General features: G+C 46.1%; 1 protein-coding gene across 1 annotated transcript in view; it reads left to right on the top strand.

The window, feature by feature from the left end:
- The first annotated feature begins 291 nt into the window (after window positions 1-291).
- Window positions 292-19,208, top strand: part of NTSR1 (neurotensin receptor 1) — a 118,448-nt gene continuing 99,531 nt past the window's right edge. The window contains exon 1 of the mRNA XM_075011969.1: window positions 292-981. Coding sequence (XP_074868070.1) covers window positions 292-981 — 690 coding nt within the window. The remainder of the gene's footprint in view (window positions 982-19,208) is intronic.

Genomic DNA, 19,208 nt, shown 5'->3' with positions numbered 1-19,208 from the left:
TGAGAGCGCCCGGCCCTAGGAAACCGCGGCCGCGCCGCTCGCAGCGTGGAGCCGAGCCGAGCCGAGCCGAGCCGCGCTGGGACGGAGAGGACGCGCCAGCCCAGCCCAGCCCAGCCCAGCCCGCGAGGCGCTGGAGGCTGCTCCCAGCCGGCGGGGCGGACCCTGGCCGGCACCTTTCCACCAGCCAAGTTTCCACTTGGGTTGCAGCGGCCGCTTGCCGCCGGGCGGAGCGGGCGGGCGCCTCTGGCTGGGTACCACCCGGGGCCGCCGCCTCCGCCGCGCATCCCGGCCATGCACCTGAACGCCACGTCGGCCGGGCAGCAGCCCCCGGGGCTGGGCCCCCTGCAGCCCACGGGCTCTGCGCTGCCGCCCGCAGCCGGGAACCTCTCCAACAGCTCGGAGCTCTACTCCAAGGGGCCGGACGAGGAGGACCTGGACGTGAACACCGACATCTACTCCAAAGTCATGGTCACGGTCATCTACCTGGCGCTCTTCCTGGTGGGCACCGTGGGCAACTCCATCACCGCCTACACGCTGGTGCGCAAGAAGTCCCTGCAGAACCTGCAGAGCACGGTGCACTACCACCTGGCCAGCCTGGCCTTCTCCGACCTGCTCATCTTCCTGCTGTGCATGCCCATCGAGCTGTACAACTTCATCTGGGTGCACCACCCCTGGGCCTTCGGCGGCGCCGTCTGCAAGGGCTACTACTTCCTGCGGGACGCCTGCACCTACGCCACCGCCCTCAACATCGCCAGCCTCAGCGTGGAGCGCTACATGGCCATCTGCCACCCCTTCAAAGCCAAGAGCATCATGTCCAGGAGCAGGACCAAGAAGTTCATCAGCTGCATCTGGGTGGCCTCTTTCCTGCTGGCCATCCCCATGATCTTCACCATGGGGGAGATCTACGGCAGGGACCAGCAGCCCGACTCGCTGATCTGTACCACCATCGTGCAAGCGTCCACGCTGAAGACGGTCATCCAGGTGAGTTTCTTTGCTGTGCTCTCTGCTCGCACTGGGAGGCTGCAAGGAGCTGCTCTGGAGGTCAGGGAGCAGGAAGGTGTCTGGGTGGACTGAGAGTGTGTTTGTTTGTTTGTTTTTTGCCTAGCAGCAGCTGGCTTTTCTAGCGCACAACAGCTGACACCAGTCCTACAGAGCCTGGTCACTCAGGCTATGTCTACGTGGTGCCCTAAGCACAAAATAAACATAGATGTGGACAGCTATTTGGGATGCCACCATATCCCGAAATAGCACCCACCATCCGGACACGTAGCCTCAGTGACTTCCTGGGGACCTGGTGGTGTGGCAAGCCAGCAGCTATAGCTCAGAGGTTCTCAGTCTCTCCAGAGAGCTGTACCCCTTTCAGGATTGATTTGTCTTGCCTTCTTCCAAGTCTCACCTCACTTAAAACCTGCTGGCTTACCAAATCAGACCTAAAATGCACACACATGGCAGCACACTCTGACTGGTGAAAAAATTGCTCCTCTTCTCATTTTTCCTATATAAGTATAATGGAGTTTGATGGACAGAAAATGTTCTACTTGCACTGCAGTGTGCCACTCAAGCCTGTGTTTCATTTGTGAGCATGCAACTTAACTTCACAGGTGGTGTGGGCTGCCAGGCAGTTGAAATGGTCCTGCATGTGTAATCCCCCTAAAGCCAGCCTGTGACACCTCTGTGGAGTCACAGCCCACCAGACTGAGAAACGTTGATCTGCGTGAGGTGCGTATCCTGTGGAAGATGTCTGCATACCTCCAAGGGTACAGGTACCCCACCTGAGAAACACTGCTCTAGTGGACATGAGAAGCTGGCAAAACTTTGCAGTCTGCTCTGGGCAAGGCTCAGTATTAGTCACCCTTTGCATTCATATGACCAAGGGTAATCTGGAGAAGTGGTCTCTGCAGAGCAGAAGGCAGTGGGATTCCAGGTGAACATGTGCTTACTTTTAGGGCAGGCTGCTTCACAGCCAAAGAGGGTGCAGAGTGGGAAAAGGAGTGTAACTGACATACCGCTCATTTTCCAGCTTCAACAGTGTAATTTATCTAGAAGTCAGATTGTTTCTGAGAACCAAAGCATCTGCCCATCCTGTGCAATTTTTGTGCAAAAAAGAAGCAAAGGTCTTTTCTTATCGGTCCTGGTGCTTAAGCCTGACCTTGCACTGGTGTAAATGAGGAGTAACTCCTCTGAAACTGACGGACTTACACCCAGGGAACTCAGATATTAGGGATGTCCAAATAAAGTCCAACGTCTGCTTTGGCCAAATTAGTGTCTCTCCACTGCACTTAAGCAAGTGGCAGGAAGAGTTTCAAAAGTATGCCCTGGAGAGTTGGCTCTCTGTAAATTCAGGGGAAAACAAGGCCAGTTCCCCATTTTAATAATGTCCCCAGTGTTCAACACAGTCATTGGGGCCCACCTGCCCCTCAGCAGGTATGAACTGGCATAATTCCATTGAATGAAAACTTGGTCTCATGTGTTCTATACATTTTCACTTTATAGCACCACTGGAATAAATCAAATCCCCCCCTTTTTACTCTGACTTTCCTCAGCAAGCAAGTGCAAGAGAATTTACATAGAACTATTTGTCATAGTATCAGGGAAACATACATTTCCTTTCTCCCAATCATCAGATTATATCTACTGATATCATTGTATTTCCTCCCTACGGCAACAGAACACAATTTCACAAACTTATGGTGCATGTCATAATATAAACATTAAAAATGAACTAATGTACAAGGCAAAAAGATGCTTTTAAAGCACAAAAAGTGAGTGTGTCAGAGAGAGAGAGCCAAAAAGAGAGAGAGGGAGTGTATATTATCCAAATTCTCACCTTGAATAAATCATAGTAGTGCCTTTGAGTTCAGAGAAGCTATGCCAATTTACACAAGCTGAAGATGTAACACTATAGAGTGTATAGAATAGCACACAGGATAACACAGTTTAGCCAGTGTTCTATTTTCTTATGTACATTTTACTTTGGAGGCATTTCTAATTCTCCAAAGGTATTTATGCACTGGAGCAATAGGCTTGAAAATGTCAGAAATCTGGGCATGAATGTGAAGAAGAGAGAAATCAGCCTCTGTAGTTTTTCTGTTGATGCCAGTCTCATGTCTGAAAACTTTTCTGGAGCTTCTAGTCAGGAATTTTGGGGGTAGGAGGGGAGTTAATATCTAGCCAATTAGACTGTAAATGAGTATGTCCACAAAATATTTTCTTTTTACATAGGTCTCCAACTAGTACCTAGGAAGGAATTAGGTCAGTTAAACGAAAGCAGCTCAGCATCCTTTTGTCAGCTGAAGAGGGCTGAGATATGTCTGCTGAGAAGGCCGCATATAGTACCAAACTTTCAGTTTCAGATCAAACAGCCCATTTTTTGGAAGGCAGCTGATAATAGATGCAAGCTATCCCTAATAGGAGACAAGTGCAATTGAAGTCCAAATATTTTGTATTTCAGATCACCTTCTGTTTAGGATTAAAAATGACTAGCTGTGGGGCTCAGAAGGCAGTTTTATCTCCTAATAGGCATCTTCAGAGATTATTGATGAAATACATTTCTAAGCAAGTGAAATTAGAAAACCATGAGACAAAATGCAAGTTTTTTCTAACTGATCTGTATAGAAAAACTTACATTTTGTCTCATGGTTTTCTAATTCCACTTGTGCATTCATTGAAAAAACCTGAGAGAACATCATGGGAATACATAATGTGAGGTGGCATGGCAGCTTCCCCAGCTGGAAACCTAGATTTAAATGCTGATTTGCTCCTGCAAGAAACTGGTTTAATGGAAGTGTTGTTCCTTTTAACAGAGTTCTTCAAATATGAAGCTAGTGGCAGAAAAAAACCCCAGCACCGAACAAATAGAGATATTGCAAGTCAGGCTTGAAGTGCATTAATCGAGTTGAGTAGCGTAGGAGGTGACAATGCATTCTCTTCAGCACACAAGTCTGTGGCCTTGGGCAAGTCAATTAACCTCTGTGCATCCGTTTTGCACACATAAAAAGGAAATAAGAATACTGCACTTAGCAGAGCTGGATAAATACTTTTAAATAAAACAATTTTGCTTTTGCAGGTGTTCTGCAAGACAGTTATGATTTTCTTGAACTAGTTCATGATTCAATTGATTCTCAGATATAAGTTGCCAATTGGTTTCTGACTGTGGAGTAGTTTCAATTAACTGCTTTCAATCCAGATGTGAAACCAAAGATTGTTTAAGCTGTACAGAGTATCTTTTATTATACACCTAGGTACAGCCTTGCTTCTGTTTCCCAGCTGGATGAATATACTTCAGGCTTAGAATCAATTTCTAGAGTGAATATTGGTATGCATTTTTTAAAAATTTGGTGTCTGCAACACATTCATCAATGTTTGCTTACAATTTCCAATTTTTGGCGAACAGTCCCACAACTAAATTAGAATATTAATGAACATAAAGAAAGAGCTGGAGACAGGACACTAGATGGGGAGGACTCTGAGTCAGTACTGAGAAATCTTTCCCAGGTGTCCACCTGGTAGGTTTTGCCCACATGCTCAAAGTCTAACTGATCACCATATTTAGGTTTGGGAAGGAATTTTGCCCTGCATCAGATGGACAGAGACCTTGGGTCTTTTTCTGCCTTCCTCCACTTCATGGAACAGGCATCAACTGCAGATTTAAACTAATGAAAAATGGTGAATCCTCTGCTACTTGAAATTGTTAACCCTTGACTGGAACACTTCAGCAACTCAGGGAGAGGTTAGGAGTCTATTACAGGAGTAGATGGGAGAGGATCTGTGGCCTGCAATCTGCAGAAGGTGAAACTAGACGATCACCATGGTCCCTTCAGACCTTAAAATCCGTGAGTCTGTATGTTGAACCAATATTCATGGCAGGTCTTTAGCCCTATGCTTTAATGCACCTCAATTAAGAAGGCGTTACTGAAGGTTAATTATTTAATCTTTTTATAGTAATTCAGAAATGTTTGTTAAGTTCTAAGGAATCATGAATGCAGTTAACCTAATGCATTAGATAAACTGTCTAGTATAACGGTAGGCAGGGGGATTGAATTAGTTCTAATGCAGAACTTTAAACTCATTGCCACATCATGCCTTGAAGGGGTAAGCTCTGCAGGCCCTTTGATGTTTAATCTTACAGAATAGCAATGTTTCCCAGTTTTGCATATCACCATCTTTGCGGCAGCTTCTTATAATCAGCCCTGTATCTTCACTGACCAGCCTTCAGTCTACTCATCAAGCCAGTGTGCCTATTTTGCATTTTGGCCTCCACTTAAATTCGTCAATAGGCATTAAGTACATTGGAGCTATGTTTTTAGGTCCATTTAATACTTTAACCATCCCATCACTGACATAGCTGCCAATTTTTCACATAAACTAAAGCACCTCTCAAAGCCATTCCATACAAGCAAGTTCATGTTTTAATGCCGCTTCAGCTGGAGCAGGTTTTTAAATCTACTCACCATGGTGGGAACAGGAAGAAGAGATTTGGAGTGGAGTGTTTGCTTATTTTGCATGTTAATACCCAGAATGCTTTTGGCTAGCTCATGGCACTGTTGTTGACCATGGGCCTGACTTTTGAACAGGAGAAGCATGTAACTCCATAAAGAAAAGATATATATATAAAATCATGTGCCAAATGCAGAGGTGGCTGGTGTGATTGCATGCAAACTTGTAGTCACACTTGATGAGCACTAATTACAAGTATGTATTACACAGTTACACAAACATTTTTACACATAGGTGAATATCTAAGTCAGAAATCAGGTCTTGTATTTACCTGCACTGCAATATTTCAAAGCCACTTTGCCTTCAGTGTTTACAAAAGAAGAGTCCATTAATCTTCACAATAGGACAATTATTTCATGATACTGTGCAAGAAGACAAGAAGCAATGGGATTTAATTGCAGCATGGGAGATTTAGATGGGACAGGAAAAAATTTGTATTTGTCAGGGTGATTAAATGCTGGAATTAATTGCTTCGGGCAGTCGTGGAATCTCCATTACTGGTGAAATTTAAGAGCAGGTTAGATAAACATCTATCAGGGATAGTCTAGATGGTGCTTGATCCTGCAGTAAGTGCAGGGGACTGGACTCAATGATGTCTCAAGGTCCCTTCCAGTTCTAGTATTCTGTGAGTCTGTGATGTTCAAAGCAATGCTCAAATGAGAATTTCATGTGTTTAGCAGGAAGAAGTGTGAAGATGTCAGTATTAGGGTGCAAATGTCAGAATTACATTCCACACAATTCAATACCAAACAACTCCAAGAGCTTTTCACTGCTAGAATGTGACACCAATATTCTCCATCACTAAGGCTACGTCTACACGTGAAGCCAACATCGAAATAGCTTATTTCGATGTAGCAACATCGAAATAGGCTATTTCGATGAATAACGTCTACACGTCCTCCAGGGCCGGCAACGTCGATGTTCAACTTCGACGTTGCTCAGCCCAACATCGAAATAGGCACAGCGAGGGAACGTCTACACGTCAAAGTAGCACACATCGAAATAGGGATGCCAGGCACAGCTGCAGACAGGGTCACAGGGCGGACTCAACAGCAAGCCGCTCCCTTAAAGGGCCCCTCCCAGACACAGTTGCACTAAACAACACAAGATACACAGAGCTGACAACTGGTTGCAGACCCTGTGCCTGCAGCATAGATCCCCAGCTGCCGCAGAAGCAGCCAGAAGCCCTGGGCTAAGGGCTGCTGCCCACAGTGACCATAGAGCCCCGCAGGGGCTGGAGAGAGAGCATCTCTCAACCCCCCAGCTGATGGCCACCATGGAGGACCCAGCAATTTCGACGTTGCGGGACGCGGATCGTCTACACTGTCCCTACTTCGACGTTGAACGTCGAAGTAGGGCGCTATTCCTATCTCCTCATGAGGTTAGCGGCTTCGACGTCTCGCCGCCTAACGTCGAAGTTAACTTCGAAATAGCGCCCGACGCGTGTAGACGTGACGGGCGCTATTTCGAAGTTGGTGCTGCTACTTCGAAGTAGCGTGCACGTGTAGACGCATACACGTCCTCCAGGGCTGGCAACGTCGATGTTCAACTTCGACGTTGCGCGGCACCACATCGAAATAGGCGCTGCGAGGGTACGTCTACACGCCAAAGTAGCACACATCGAAATAAGGGTGCCAGGAACAGCTGCAGACAGGGTCACAGGGCGGACTCAACAGCAAGCCGCTCCCTTAAAGGGCCCCTCCCAGACACAGTTGCACTAAACAACACAAGATCCACAGAGCCGACAACTGGTTGCAGACCCTGTGCATGCAGCATGGATCCCCAGCTGCGGCAGCAGCAGCCAGAAGGCCTGGGCTAAGGGCTGCTGCCCACGGTGACCATAGAGCCCCGCAGGGGCTGGAGAGAGAGCATCTCTCAACCCACCAGCTGATGGCCGCCATGGAGGACCCGGCAATTTCGACGTTGCGGGACGCGGATCGTCTACACGGTCCCTACTTCGACGTTGAACGTCGAAGTAGGGCGCTATTCCGATCCCCTCATGAGGTTAGCGACTTCGACGTCTCACCGCCTAACGTCGAAGTTAACTTCGAAATAGCGCCCGACGCATGTAGCCGCGACGGGCGCTATTTCGAAGTTAGTGGCGCTACTTCGAAGTAGCGTGCACATGTAGACACAGCTTAAGACTGCTGGATGGAAGCAAATCCAGCACCCACGTCAGATCTGTATAGATCAACCTGGGTGCATGTCAGAAATATTACCCCTTCGATAGGCATCAGAACATGCCCAAGACAGAGGGAAGAGGAGAATTTCTAAATGACAATAAGTGAAAGTGCCATCTGTTTGGCTCAAGCAGATGCTGAGCAGAGACCGTAGTAAAATCCTTTCAGGGAGGGGTAGGGGAAAGACAATTACATAGCTGTTTTAAATGATCCAGCAGAAGATTAAAGCCAACTGCAGGGTTTTCTTTCTTCTTTGTAGAGGAGCCTGTAGATTAATTTAATCTTTTCCACTTTTTTGTAAACAGTAGGAGGAAAATCTAAGAGCTAAATTGATCTGGCACAACATTTCCTTGGTCTTTTATTCCCCACAGCTGACATCTCAGAAAAAGAGAAATCAAACGAATTAAAATCAATACAAAAATATCATGTAAGGCCTGCCCCGCTACAGCAAACTGAGTGGTTACATAAAACGATGAAAACTTGATCTTATTTAATTTAGATCCAGCTATAAGGACGGCTGCAGCACAAAGGGGCTAGGATTAGTCATTCTTGGCTAATGTATCACATGGCAACCAAGATCAGCTGCCTTTGTTGAGGCGGCTGTTTTGAGAAGCCAACATCTCACATGTTTAATTCTCTGCTTAACAAAATGGTTCATCATTGAAAGGAAGAACTCTGATAACTGAGCGTGATTCACCACGGTCCTGCCCTTTGCAGGACGACTTAAACCTGCCAGTAAGCACAAAATACTAACAAGTCAGAATTCTCACTTTGTATCAACAATGGTGTTTTGTCCCCATTGGGGACTTGCTGCAAGATGGAAAGCCACAGTTCTGGGGCCCCTCCCAAGGCAGCACAGCAATTAAGCACCCACATAAGTTTTCAGTGAGACTTAAGCACGTGCTTAAAATTAAAAAGGAGCTTAAAAACTGTCCTGAACCAGAATCTACTTGACCACATGAGATACAAGCCAGCAAAGAATCAAGCCCCATGGTTGGCTGTACACAAAAGTTGTACCTCCTTCCCTGTAGCAGACTAGTTAAAGTGTGCAACCCCTTTAGTTTAGACACAGTTATATCAGGATATTAGTAGCTTTATACCAGTTTAACTGCATCCATGTTATGAGGTGTATTGGTGTAACTATTTCAGTTAAAAGAAAACAAATTGACTCCTAACCAATGGGGCTGACAGACTGGTCGTGTAAATAATAAGCTCTCACTCCCTGACAGTGATGGGAGGGGCAAGAGCAAGTAGCATCAAGGTATGAATCTCGGTGGGGGGTGGGGTTCAGACCCTCTGCCCTCCCTGCTTACTGCCCCACACGCATGCAACTACCCCCTGCCCTGAGTTCTCCCCCGCCCCAGCTCCTTACCTTGAGCCCCCCTCACCCCTTAATCCTGACTCCTGTACCCCCCACATCCCTAGTCCCTGCCCTGAGCCCCTCCTCACGCCCCTCAACCCTGACTCCCACATTCCAAAGCTTCTGCCCTGAGTCCCCCCACATCTTCAACCCCTGCCCTGTCTTCTGCACCCCCCCCAAATTCCTACCCTCTTCCTTGAGCCCCCAGCCCACCCCACCCCACCCCACTGGTCTCCAAACCCCTGCCTTGAGTCCCTCCCCCCACTCAACCCCATGCTTAAATTTTTTTACAAGTGTATCAGACCCCCAAGTCTCCTGCCTGAGCAGCCCCCACCCAGGGAGGGTTGTGATACAACAGTCCTTGTAAGAAAGTTAAGTTACTTTCACTCTGGCTCCCTCCATAGAAAGCGGCAGACCTTGGCAATTTACCAAAATCTTATAGTGGTCCCCATCAAAATGTATTACCCAGCCCTGCTCTGGTCTACGGACTTGTACAAATGCGACCATTCTAAGCAAAGGACTGAGGACCTTCCAATGAATTGGAAGCAACCAGAGACTTGATTTAAGCCGCAGTTTATTCCATCACGGGTACAATAATTTATAATTGTTGCATGTGTTTGATTCCTTTAACCCATTTTAACTCTCAGTTTTCCTTCTGTCTTCTAAATAAACATTTCAGTTTTAGACACTGAAGGATTGGCAACAGCATAAATTGGAGGTAATATACTGAGTTATATATAGACCTGGCTATATGGCTGTCATTTTCAGATCAGAAGAATCTAATTATTTGATTAGACTGTTTGAAAAGACCCTCTTACCTTTAAATCTAGTGATCTGGGGTGATACAAATGGGAATGCCTCATCGTTAGTATTACTTCTTGTTAGCCACAGAGACGTAGCTGTGTTAGTCTGTATCTACACAAAAAAGCAGTGCCATGGGCCTGAAGAAGTGGGTCTAATGGAAGAAAGATCATCGCCTAATAAATTATGTTGTTAGTCTTTCAAGTGCTACAGAACTGCTTTTTTGTTTCTTGTTAGCCCGTGTGGTGAGAAAGAAGTTCTCTTTTGTGGTTGGCTGGTTTGGTATACCTCACAGGAGAATAATCAGCATCGTTTTAGGATGTATCTTGCATATTTCTCAGCTGCATCACCTGAATGTGGTGCTCTCATTTGTGACCCATGAAGACACAATTACAAGGTCTCGGTTTTATCCCAATGAAGAATAAGGTTTATTTTTTTAACGGCAATCATTCTTTTGGCATGGGGGAAAAAAAAAAAAACTTTCCTGCCCAGCTGTGGTGTAGAGACCCCAGAGCTTGTCTCTAAGGCTTCCTGTCCTGGTTGCGAGCACTGGGAAACAGGACAGGGCAGGGAAGAGGAAAAATTGGAAGTCCCTTGTTATTGCTGGCTTTCAGAATGGCTCCTCTGAGCTGAGGGTATCAACTGCTAATACCCCCACAGTGCATGCACATGCTCCTGATCTGTGGCAGCTCAAAATCCTGGCCTGTCCCCTTTGTTAGGAAATTATATAAGGCAAGGTCTGCAGTGAGGTAAATTTCAGAGGGCTGCAGACATCGTAACCGACTGAGAGGCCAAGCTCACAGGTAGAAGCTTTACTGGTCCTGTCTTGTATTCCTGATTCTCTAGTGGTGTAGAAAGAGTAGAAAAGATCTGGAGGTGAGCAACAAAGAGGATCCAAGGGATGGAACGCAAGCCACAGGAGCAAAGGCTGAAGGGAGAGAGAAGACTGAGGGAGGATATGGCAAAGGTCCTTGGATACTTGAAAGGCTGCCAGAGAAATAGATGGAGAAATGTTTTTCTCATTTGCTACAGAGGGAAGGCCAGATGCATCCAAACTACAGCAAAGCAGATTTAGATTAAATCTCAGGAAAAAAACTTCCAGTTACAAATTGAACCTTCCTAGCCTGGTACTGTCTGATTTGTCAATGTCCATGGTCTGGCCCGATTTTAGTTAGCCAGATGTCCACTTATCATTTGTGTGGCCAAGTTTCCCATGGTCCAATAAAGTCTGTTTCCAGCCACCAGTCCTATCTCTCAGAGTTCTATGCTGTTATTTAGCTCTAATTTATCCCTAAATGTCTTCTAAGAGCCCAGTAAGCAGTGGAAGTGTTGGTAATGCTGCTAGACAATGTTGACTTCCTATAGTTCAGCAAATTCTCTGGTTTAGCACCAGTTAGGTCCTGAGGGTGGCAGACTAGAGAGGTTCAACCTGTATTAGGTACAGTAGGACAATGGAATAGTCTGCTTAGGGATGCTGTAGAATCTTCTTCACAGGAGGTTTTCAAAAGGTTGCTGGAGAGGCATCTGTGTTGGATGGTTAATTCACAACAAATCCTGCATCTGGGCAGGGGTTAGACTAGATGAACCCTGAGAACCATTCTATCCTAGTGATTCTGTCCTGAAACCTGATTTCCTTTTTCCAGTTCCACTTATTAAGTTCCCATGGAACAGGCATAAACTTGCAAGTAGGTGGAAATAAAACAGAATGGTTAGTTATGCAGTCAGTTCTTTCATAGGGCGAGTTGTGTACTGCACCAAGTACCTTAACAGTCTGCAGACTCCATGACACATAATAAACAAGGGACTTGGAGGGCTAGGCAAACAACTTCCAAACAAGGATCATGGACTAAGAGCTGCATTACTATAACTGCCCGCCAAAACCTTTTGAGGAGTCACAGAACAGCTCCCTAGATTAGAATTAGGTGGTAAAAACACACATGTGTGTGTTCTGAGAGATGGAGTCTCACCTCGTAACTCTTGTCTCAGCACAGCAGAGATTAAGAAATGCAGCTTTTTGCCCCAGTTTGCACAGCTGGAACACAGCCACTTTGCCTGGCACCTTTTCAACAATGCCAAGTGTAGGCCAGATTCTTAAAGCTGAAGGGTGGCACCATTTCCCTGAAGCTCAGCGTTTGTCACTGTGTGTTTTAACAAGGGGACTTGCCCCAGCTGTCTGTACAAATGCAAGGCACATCCACCTGTGTCAATGACTGTGCAGATGGCCACAATGAATTACAGTCATCCCGAAAGGAAGAGGCAGGCTGAAGAGGGTACCCAGGCAGAGAAGTGGTTCCTGTCTTGCAAGAGCTGTGATGCTATTGTAACCCTGGAGGCAGAGAGATCACTTATACGGGAGAGCAAAGTCCTCTCTACAGCCTTAGTTGAGAGGCAGTGGACTTTCAGCTTATGCTGTAGAGGGACATGGCTTTAGTTCCTAAGGTCACAGGTTTGTTCCTCCTGCTGATGGTGTTGGCCTTACACCATATTTGCTCTACAAAGCCATTGGTTTTTCCAGCCCTTTCCTGCACTGGAACAATTGGGGGATTTTTTGGAATCAAAGCAATTATAACTCTGGTTGAACCATGAAAGCAACTCTTGTGTGCTGCTGCCCCTAGAGTGTCCATTAGTTGAACAAGAGATGGATGAGTGCAGCAGAGAGAGCCATCTGTGTGCCCAGTCCTCTTTCCAGCACAAGTGCACCAGCCATGTCACTTCTAAGCTAGGAAGAAGCAGGACTCCTGGGCAGTGCTCTGGGTTGATATTTTGCACTGCTGGCTTTACCACGGGCATATGCATTGCAGCTTCATGGCCTCCTTTGGCCAAAGAGACCCCAATTTCGTTTTCAGGGGTCTCCCTCTTGTTATGTATAGGAATAGGGTAATAGCTCTTCACATTGTTTCTTAGCTGCATAGTGAAGCCCTCCATAGCTGTCCAACCTAAATCTCCCTCATATTGAAATCTTTCACATTCTTTCTTTTCCAGGCCAGGCAGAAGGAGTTGCCCTTTCTTTCTTGCTTTGAAAGTTTGTCCACAGAACGTTCTAGCCCTGCAGAGGACATAGACATCTTGAGGTCTGTGTTGGGGGAAAAAGGGCCCTTTTGAGCCTCAAGCATTCATGTAATTTTGCTGCCATGCAGAAGCCATGCAGGGGTACCACAGGGTGGTGATCAGCCTACTCTTATATTCCCTAGGCAGATAATATTGGTGATGGTTCTGCATGTGGGAGGATTTTATTCAGTCCCCTTCTTGAGTGTCTCGTATGGCTGAGTTGCACGAACAAGCATCACACCTGCTCTTTGAAGGAACGCTGCTGCAACACAGCTCATGTGAGCACCTCAGACCTCACAGTAACATGCTGCCTCCCATGAGTCCTGTAATGCTGCTCCCTTGCCAAGGGTACAATCCACTTCCTGTTTCACTCCATAGGAGACTTTCCAAGGATTTCAGCATGAATCAGACCAGATGATGGCTCCAGGTGCCTCTGTTTTCATTGGTATATGTCAAATCTTCCTAGCTGTCTGGTAGTGCTCCCAATGTTCTGGGCCCCATCCAGATTGAGTCTCCTTTATCCTGCTTTTTGTATCGCCATTTAAGCTCCTTCAGAGTGAATGCAAAACTCTGTCTGATTGGGTGCCGCTTTGCACAGATCTAAATGGCAACACAAACCACAAGACAGTGGAGAATCCAACCCCATTTGTGCACACACAATTTGCACATGCAAATGACTTGTTAGGCATGTAACTGGTCGGTTACCTGTGCAATTTTACATGAGCATGTGAAAATCCAGCCCAGGTGTGAATTACCATTTCTCTTAGAACTTCACAAAGCTTGAAAAAAGAACCCCTTTCAATCTACTTTTTCTGCCTGCGGTTCTTTTCTCAGCTTCAAATACCACTCTTACCATCTTCATAGTTGAGTGCTTTCCAGAAGCACCTTAAGCGACAAATGTAACATTTGGCATGTGTGCTCCTCTCTTTCTTTTGACTGTGGAGAGAGAACAAGCTCTTGTAGAACTGTCTGCTCAGACCATGCTACATGTTGCCTTTTATGATTTTGCATGACCGTTTGATATTTTACAGAGAGCTTTCCTCGTGAGAAAACCCGAGGTGAACCTACAGCTTCTGCCCCATGCTCTAAATGGCCTTTCCTGTGAAAACCATCCACTGTCTCTTTGCTTTATGTGGACGGAATCTCTTTATCTCATTGTAAAGGGCCAAAATAATGGATTAAAACACTTGTAATACAATCAGTTGACCTGATGAGTTATTCAGGGAAAAAAAAGTGAGAGTTGTAGTTTTGGGTGAAGCGTAATGGCCTTTCTGTCAATAGCAGTAGACACTGGACCACCTGTTTGTTCCAAATGTTCTGCCAAGTTTCTGAGCATTTACCTCAACTCTCCCACTAACAGGAGAGAAACTGCAGGACCTTAGGAAAATCTCCAGCTTCTCATATCCTATGCTCCGGCTGCAGGGCTTTCAATGTTCCCCGTAAGCATTACCCTACCCTTGCCGTGTCACATGACAGTCTAGATTTAAGTTTGTGCTTTCTAATCATGCATTCATCTGACAGAGGGTCTCTGTCACGGTTAGGGACAAACGTGCATCCCAAAAGCAGAGCTTCTCTCTCAAACAGATAATGAGTGCATCGTTTAACCACCATTTCAATCTCTCATTTGATCCCACCTGGGGCACTGCCAAGGTGGAGTTGGAAATCAGGCTGGGTGCTGCTCAGTGGTGAGGCAGGATTTCTCTGAGTTATAAACACCATGGTAGCAAAGCAGGCTATGGCTATGGTGAACAGGCCTTTTGAAAGCCATTGCTTATGGTACTTGGGCTGCATGGAGTTACACGCTGTGTTGTGGCACCTGGGAGGAGACCACACTGGCTGTGAATGCCAAACTGTTCATGAAAACTAACTGAGAGAGATAGGGATGTAAGAAATGGACTTGCTGGAACTCCTAACACATGCTCTGCTGAGCCTCATAAAATTACCCCCACCCCAGCCGCTTGATTGCAACTCACAATTTCCTAATGATTGTTCTAATATTTTGAAGGCATTTGTAGAACTTCAGTTCGGACTTAACTCTTTCCTCCCTGCAAGCTAACAGTTCACAGTAGTTCACTGTCCTAATGCACTTCTGTGGCACTGTGTTCCATACGTAAGAGTCTTGCAAATGAAGTCCATTGATTTTCATTCATTCAGTAGAGCACAAGTCAACATACATTGATTTTTTTCACCTTGGGTGGCCACTTTCTCATTACACAACTGTGGACAGCGAGACCATCCGTCCTGTTTTTCCCTGGACGGTTCCTTATTTAAATTGTCTCACAGGCATCCCAACTTTGAAGAAAATAGGCAAATTGTCTCATATTTTTCAGTGATCCTGTTCCCCCACACCCGGTGTCTCAGGGGAGCAGCCTCTGCTGCAGGCAGCTGCCCAGTTCCCTGGTGCCTCTTGTTGTGGGGCAGCAGCTTCTCCTGGAGGGTAGCTACTCCAAGGGGTAGCTGCCCCATTCCTCAGCACACCATGGTGGCAGCCTCCTCTGTCAGTGAGCTCTGCCATAGAGTGGCTGCCTCATTCCCCAGCATCCCCTGCCTTGAGGAGGCAGCTCCTGCTGGAGGGCAGCTCCTTCCTGGGGCAGTTACCCTGTTCCGTTCCCCAGCATGGCAGCCCCTTCCGCCAGGGGTCCCTCCCCCTCCACCAGGAGGTTGCAGGGTCCCTATTTTTGGCACACCTCCCCCACCAGGAACTTGTGGAGCTCCCATCCTCCACTCCCTCCCATCGGAAGGCTGTGGAGCCCCCATCTCCAGTGGCTCCCCATGAGGCAGCAGCCCCCATTGCCAAGGAGCCCTGACATGGGACAGCAGCCCCCCCAACCCCAGAAGGCTGGTGTCCTGTATTTGCCATAGGGCAATGTGGTCACCCTAACTCTGCAATATCGCAGATCCTGTTTCACCTAATCTGCTGTGGTCTGGCTGGCTGGTTCCTAGCTGCAGCTCTCTTTTACCACTCCTGCAGTCCGGTTTTCTCTTGGTCTGAAACAGATTTGGTCGCAGGACGCTTTTCTGTTGCCTTCACAGAGGCGTAAGTAGATTTCAGCTTGCAGTTCCCTGACAGCTGTGTGCAGCTCAGCAAAGCCAACAACAATGCAAATGATTTACTCAGGTAGCTGCAATGGGAGCAGCATGAAAGCTGCAGCGAAGCTGAAGGAAGTTCATATTTGATCGCTAGGGTAACAATTGTCATAAATAACAGATGCATTTGGTTAGTTTTGTCCTGGGAGAATTTTAACTAGGGGGCATTCTCAGATGTTTTCCACCTCCCTGGTGGCTGATGCAACATCTGCAGCCCTAAAAAACCCCACTCCCTTTCAGGGAAAATAGCCTTCAATTAGATACTTGTCCTTTTTGCACTTCATCCTTGACCAAGTTCTTCCTGCACCAGCATGGCCAGAGCCATCCTGAAGGTGTGTATTTCTTCATGCATCTCAGTGTCAGGCTGTGGAACTACTGGGCAGAGGTGGTTGTGAAGGCCAGGACTTTAACACAGTTCAATAGAGAACTAGATAAATTCATGTAGGATAGGTCCATCGACACATATTAGCCAGGACGGATAGGAATGACATCCCCAGTCTCTGTTTGTCAGAGTTTGGAAATGAGTGACAGTGGAGGGAATCACTTGATGATTACCTGTTCTGTTCATTCCCTCTTGGGCATCCTGTTGTCTGACAGGATACTGGGCTAGAGGGACCTTTGGTCTGACCCAATATGGCTGTTTTAATGTTGTTGTGTCACGCAAAGTCAGTGAAATGATTTTTTTGGGTTCTATAGTGATCTGACAGGTATAAAAACTAGGGGTTTACTGCTGCATTTTGTAGCACTCTGAAAGGGAGAAATTTGATGGCAGAGTGCATTAAAGGTGAATAGCTCAGAAAATAATCCTTTGCAAGTTGCATAAATACTCAAGACCTACTTCTTTTCTCCTGCTGCATTACACCAGTGTCATTCCATTAATTTTTAGTGCTACATACAGTGAGCAAAGCTGGCTGGGGAGAAAAAGTTTCTCCTGCAAAAACATTTTTTTAAAGATGGTCAATATTTTTTATTTTTTCCCCACAGTTTTCTGCAACTGAAGTGTTTTTCGTTTCACTGTAAAATTTCCAGTTTGGGATGTTTGAGTGAAAACTGGAAATGTCCACAAGAGTTCTCATTTCCTAGAAAGACTATTCTCTGTTAAGCATTTGGATGGAAATATCTGAAGCCTTTCTAGGTGTAAAACATAGATGTGAACATAAAATGGATGGGACTCTTCCATGGTAGGTAGAAGTCACTGATGTAGTGTCCTGACTGATCTCTTGACCTGTCCAATCATGGTAATTGTTTGGTTGCATGCGTATGCTTCCTCTGTATCTCACAGTAGCCTTGCACGTTTGGCTAATGTGGTAGACACCAAGAGAGCCCCAAAGACCACAAAATCAGATAAGATATGAAGGCGCCTTGCCAGGATTATTGTTAAATGAACCATTTTATTGTGATAATTGTCATCAAATTCTGCCAAACCACTATACATACATACTCCATGACAATGGACTCAGCTCAGTCAACGACAGGATTATTCATTGCGCCGTAGGCTGGACAAAGCCAGTATCTTGGAGTACATTTTTATACATAGGTACAAAATAAGTTACACATAACTCCTGATATATCATTACCTAGTTACCACCCCTTACCTAGTACATGGGGGTTAAGTCACTATCATACTGTTGGTTTAGACCCTCTCCTTAACCTGTGTCAGTATGTTCCTGTCAGCTGGGGAGTGTGTGTTGGTACTGAGATGTTTTTTAATGAGGTGTACGGCACCCTCTGGAATGTGTTTATGTCCTGTGCCTAGTACCTCTCAGGTACGAGCATTTCTGTAATATCAACCCTCTTCTTCTTCCCGGCCTCTCGTTCACAGATTCACTTCAGCTTTACATTAGCAGTCTTGACTATTGTGGGCTAGGCCTCAGGCCTCACACTAGGCCTGTGATACATGAGCTTATGTTTTAGGCCCTCGTCTTCTTACAACATCCTCCCCTGGTGTAAATCAAAGCTCTGAGGGAGTCAGTACAGCAATAGGGAGGATTCATCTCATTGTTTTCAATAGTGTTACTCTTAATTCACGTGGCTGTAGCTGACAAGAGAGACAGGCCCAGTGCTGTCGAACATAATGGCTGTAAGAGAGAAACCATTTGCACTGAGAGTATCACTGCCTGCATTCTCCCCACTCAGAATGTATACCCAGACAGGGGATTAACATTTCCCAACTCCTGTGTCCTCTGCTGTAAATCTCTTTCATAAAGCCTTCCAGTTGTCATATCACCAAGTCCAGTTCTATAACTATATAAAAGAGAAGAATGGGCATCATGGACCAGACTGGGAGTAATTTGAATTCTGCAACATTTACCATCCTTTCTGTCCAATACCTTCTGTGAATGCCAGGTACAATTACCAGAGCCATTGCTGTTACAGTGAGCACACAGTTTAGCAGATGATTTTACTTCGCTTTAGAAGATTTTCTTGCTCCTGCAGTCAGACCTTTGATTCTAACTTTCACTTTGAAGGGAAGGCTGGGATTTGCTGTATGCTGATCACAACCCACTCAGTCTTCAGATCAATTTGTGGGTATGTCCATGGCCTGGATTCTGGACACAGTTTGACTCAGTTCCTTCCAAGCCTTGCATCTTGTTCAGTCATTTATACCCTTCAAGACAACGTCACTGATTACTCACAGTCTAGTCTAGAATGCCTGTTCTTCTCTTTTGTCTAGTTACAGAAAAGGACTTAGCAATGTGACGACATCATTGACTGGAATAAATGACTAAGCTCAGCACAATGCAACATATTCACAGGTCATAAAAGGAAATGCTTTTCCATGCAATACAGTCCCCACTTCCTGCCACAAGATATAAAAGAGGCCAGCCATGAAGGTTTAAAAATTAGCTCTTTCAAGCTAATCATTAGATGGGATAAGAGTTGGAGACTCTACATGACTGCAAGCATAAACCAATGAATTTTGAACTGTGATCAGGAAGAAGCTTCCTTTATGAGCAAGTTACCCCAGGATTGTCTCCAAAGTTTCCCATAAAGGCTACGTCTACACGTGCACGCTACATCGAAATAGCTTATTTCGATGTAGTGACATCGAAATAGGCTATTTCGATGAATAACGTCTCCACGTCCTCCAGGGCTGGCAACGTCGACGTTCAACTTCGACGTTGGGCAGCACCACATCGAAATAGGCGCTGCGAGGGAACATCTACACACCAAAGTAGCACACATCGAAATAAGGGTGCCAGGAACAGCTGCAGACAGGGTCACAGGGCGGACTC

This window comes from Carettochelys insculpta, chromosome 17, assembly GCF_033958435.1.
Source record: "Carettochelys insculpta isolate YL-2023 chromosome 17, ASM3395843v1, whole genome shotgun sequence".
In the NCBI taxonomy this organism is placed as follows: domain Eukaryota; kingdom Metazoa; phylum Chordata; order Testudines; family Carettochelyidae; genus Carettochelys; species Carettochelys insculpta.
Note: the sequence above shows the minus strand (reverse complement) of the source record. Positions and strands in the feature narration are given on the sequence as shown.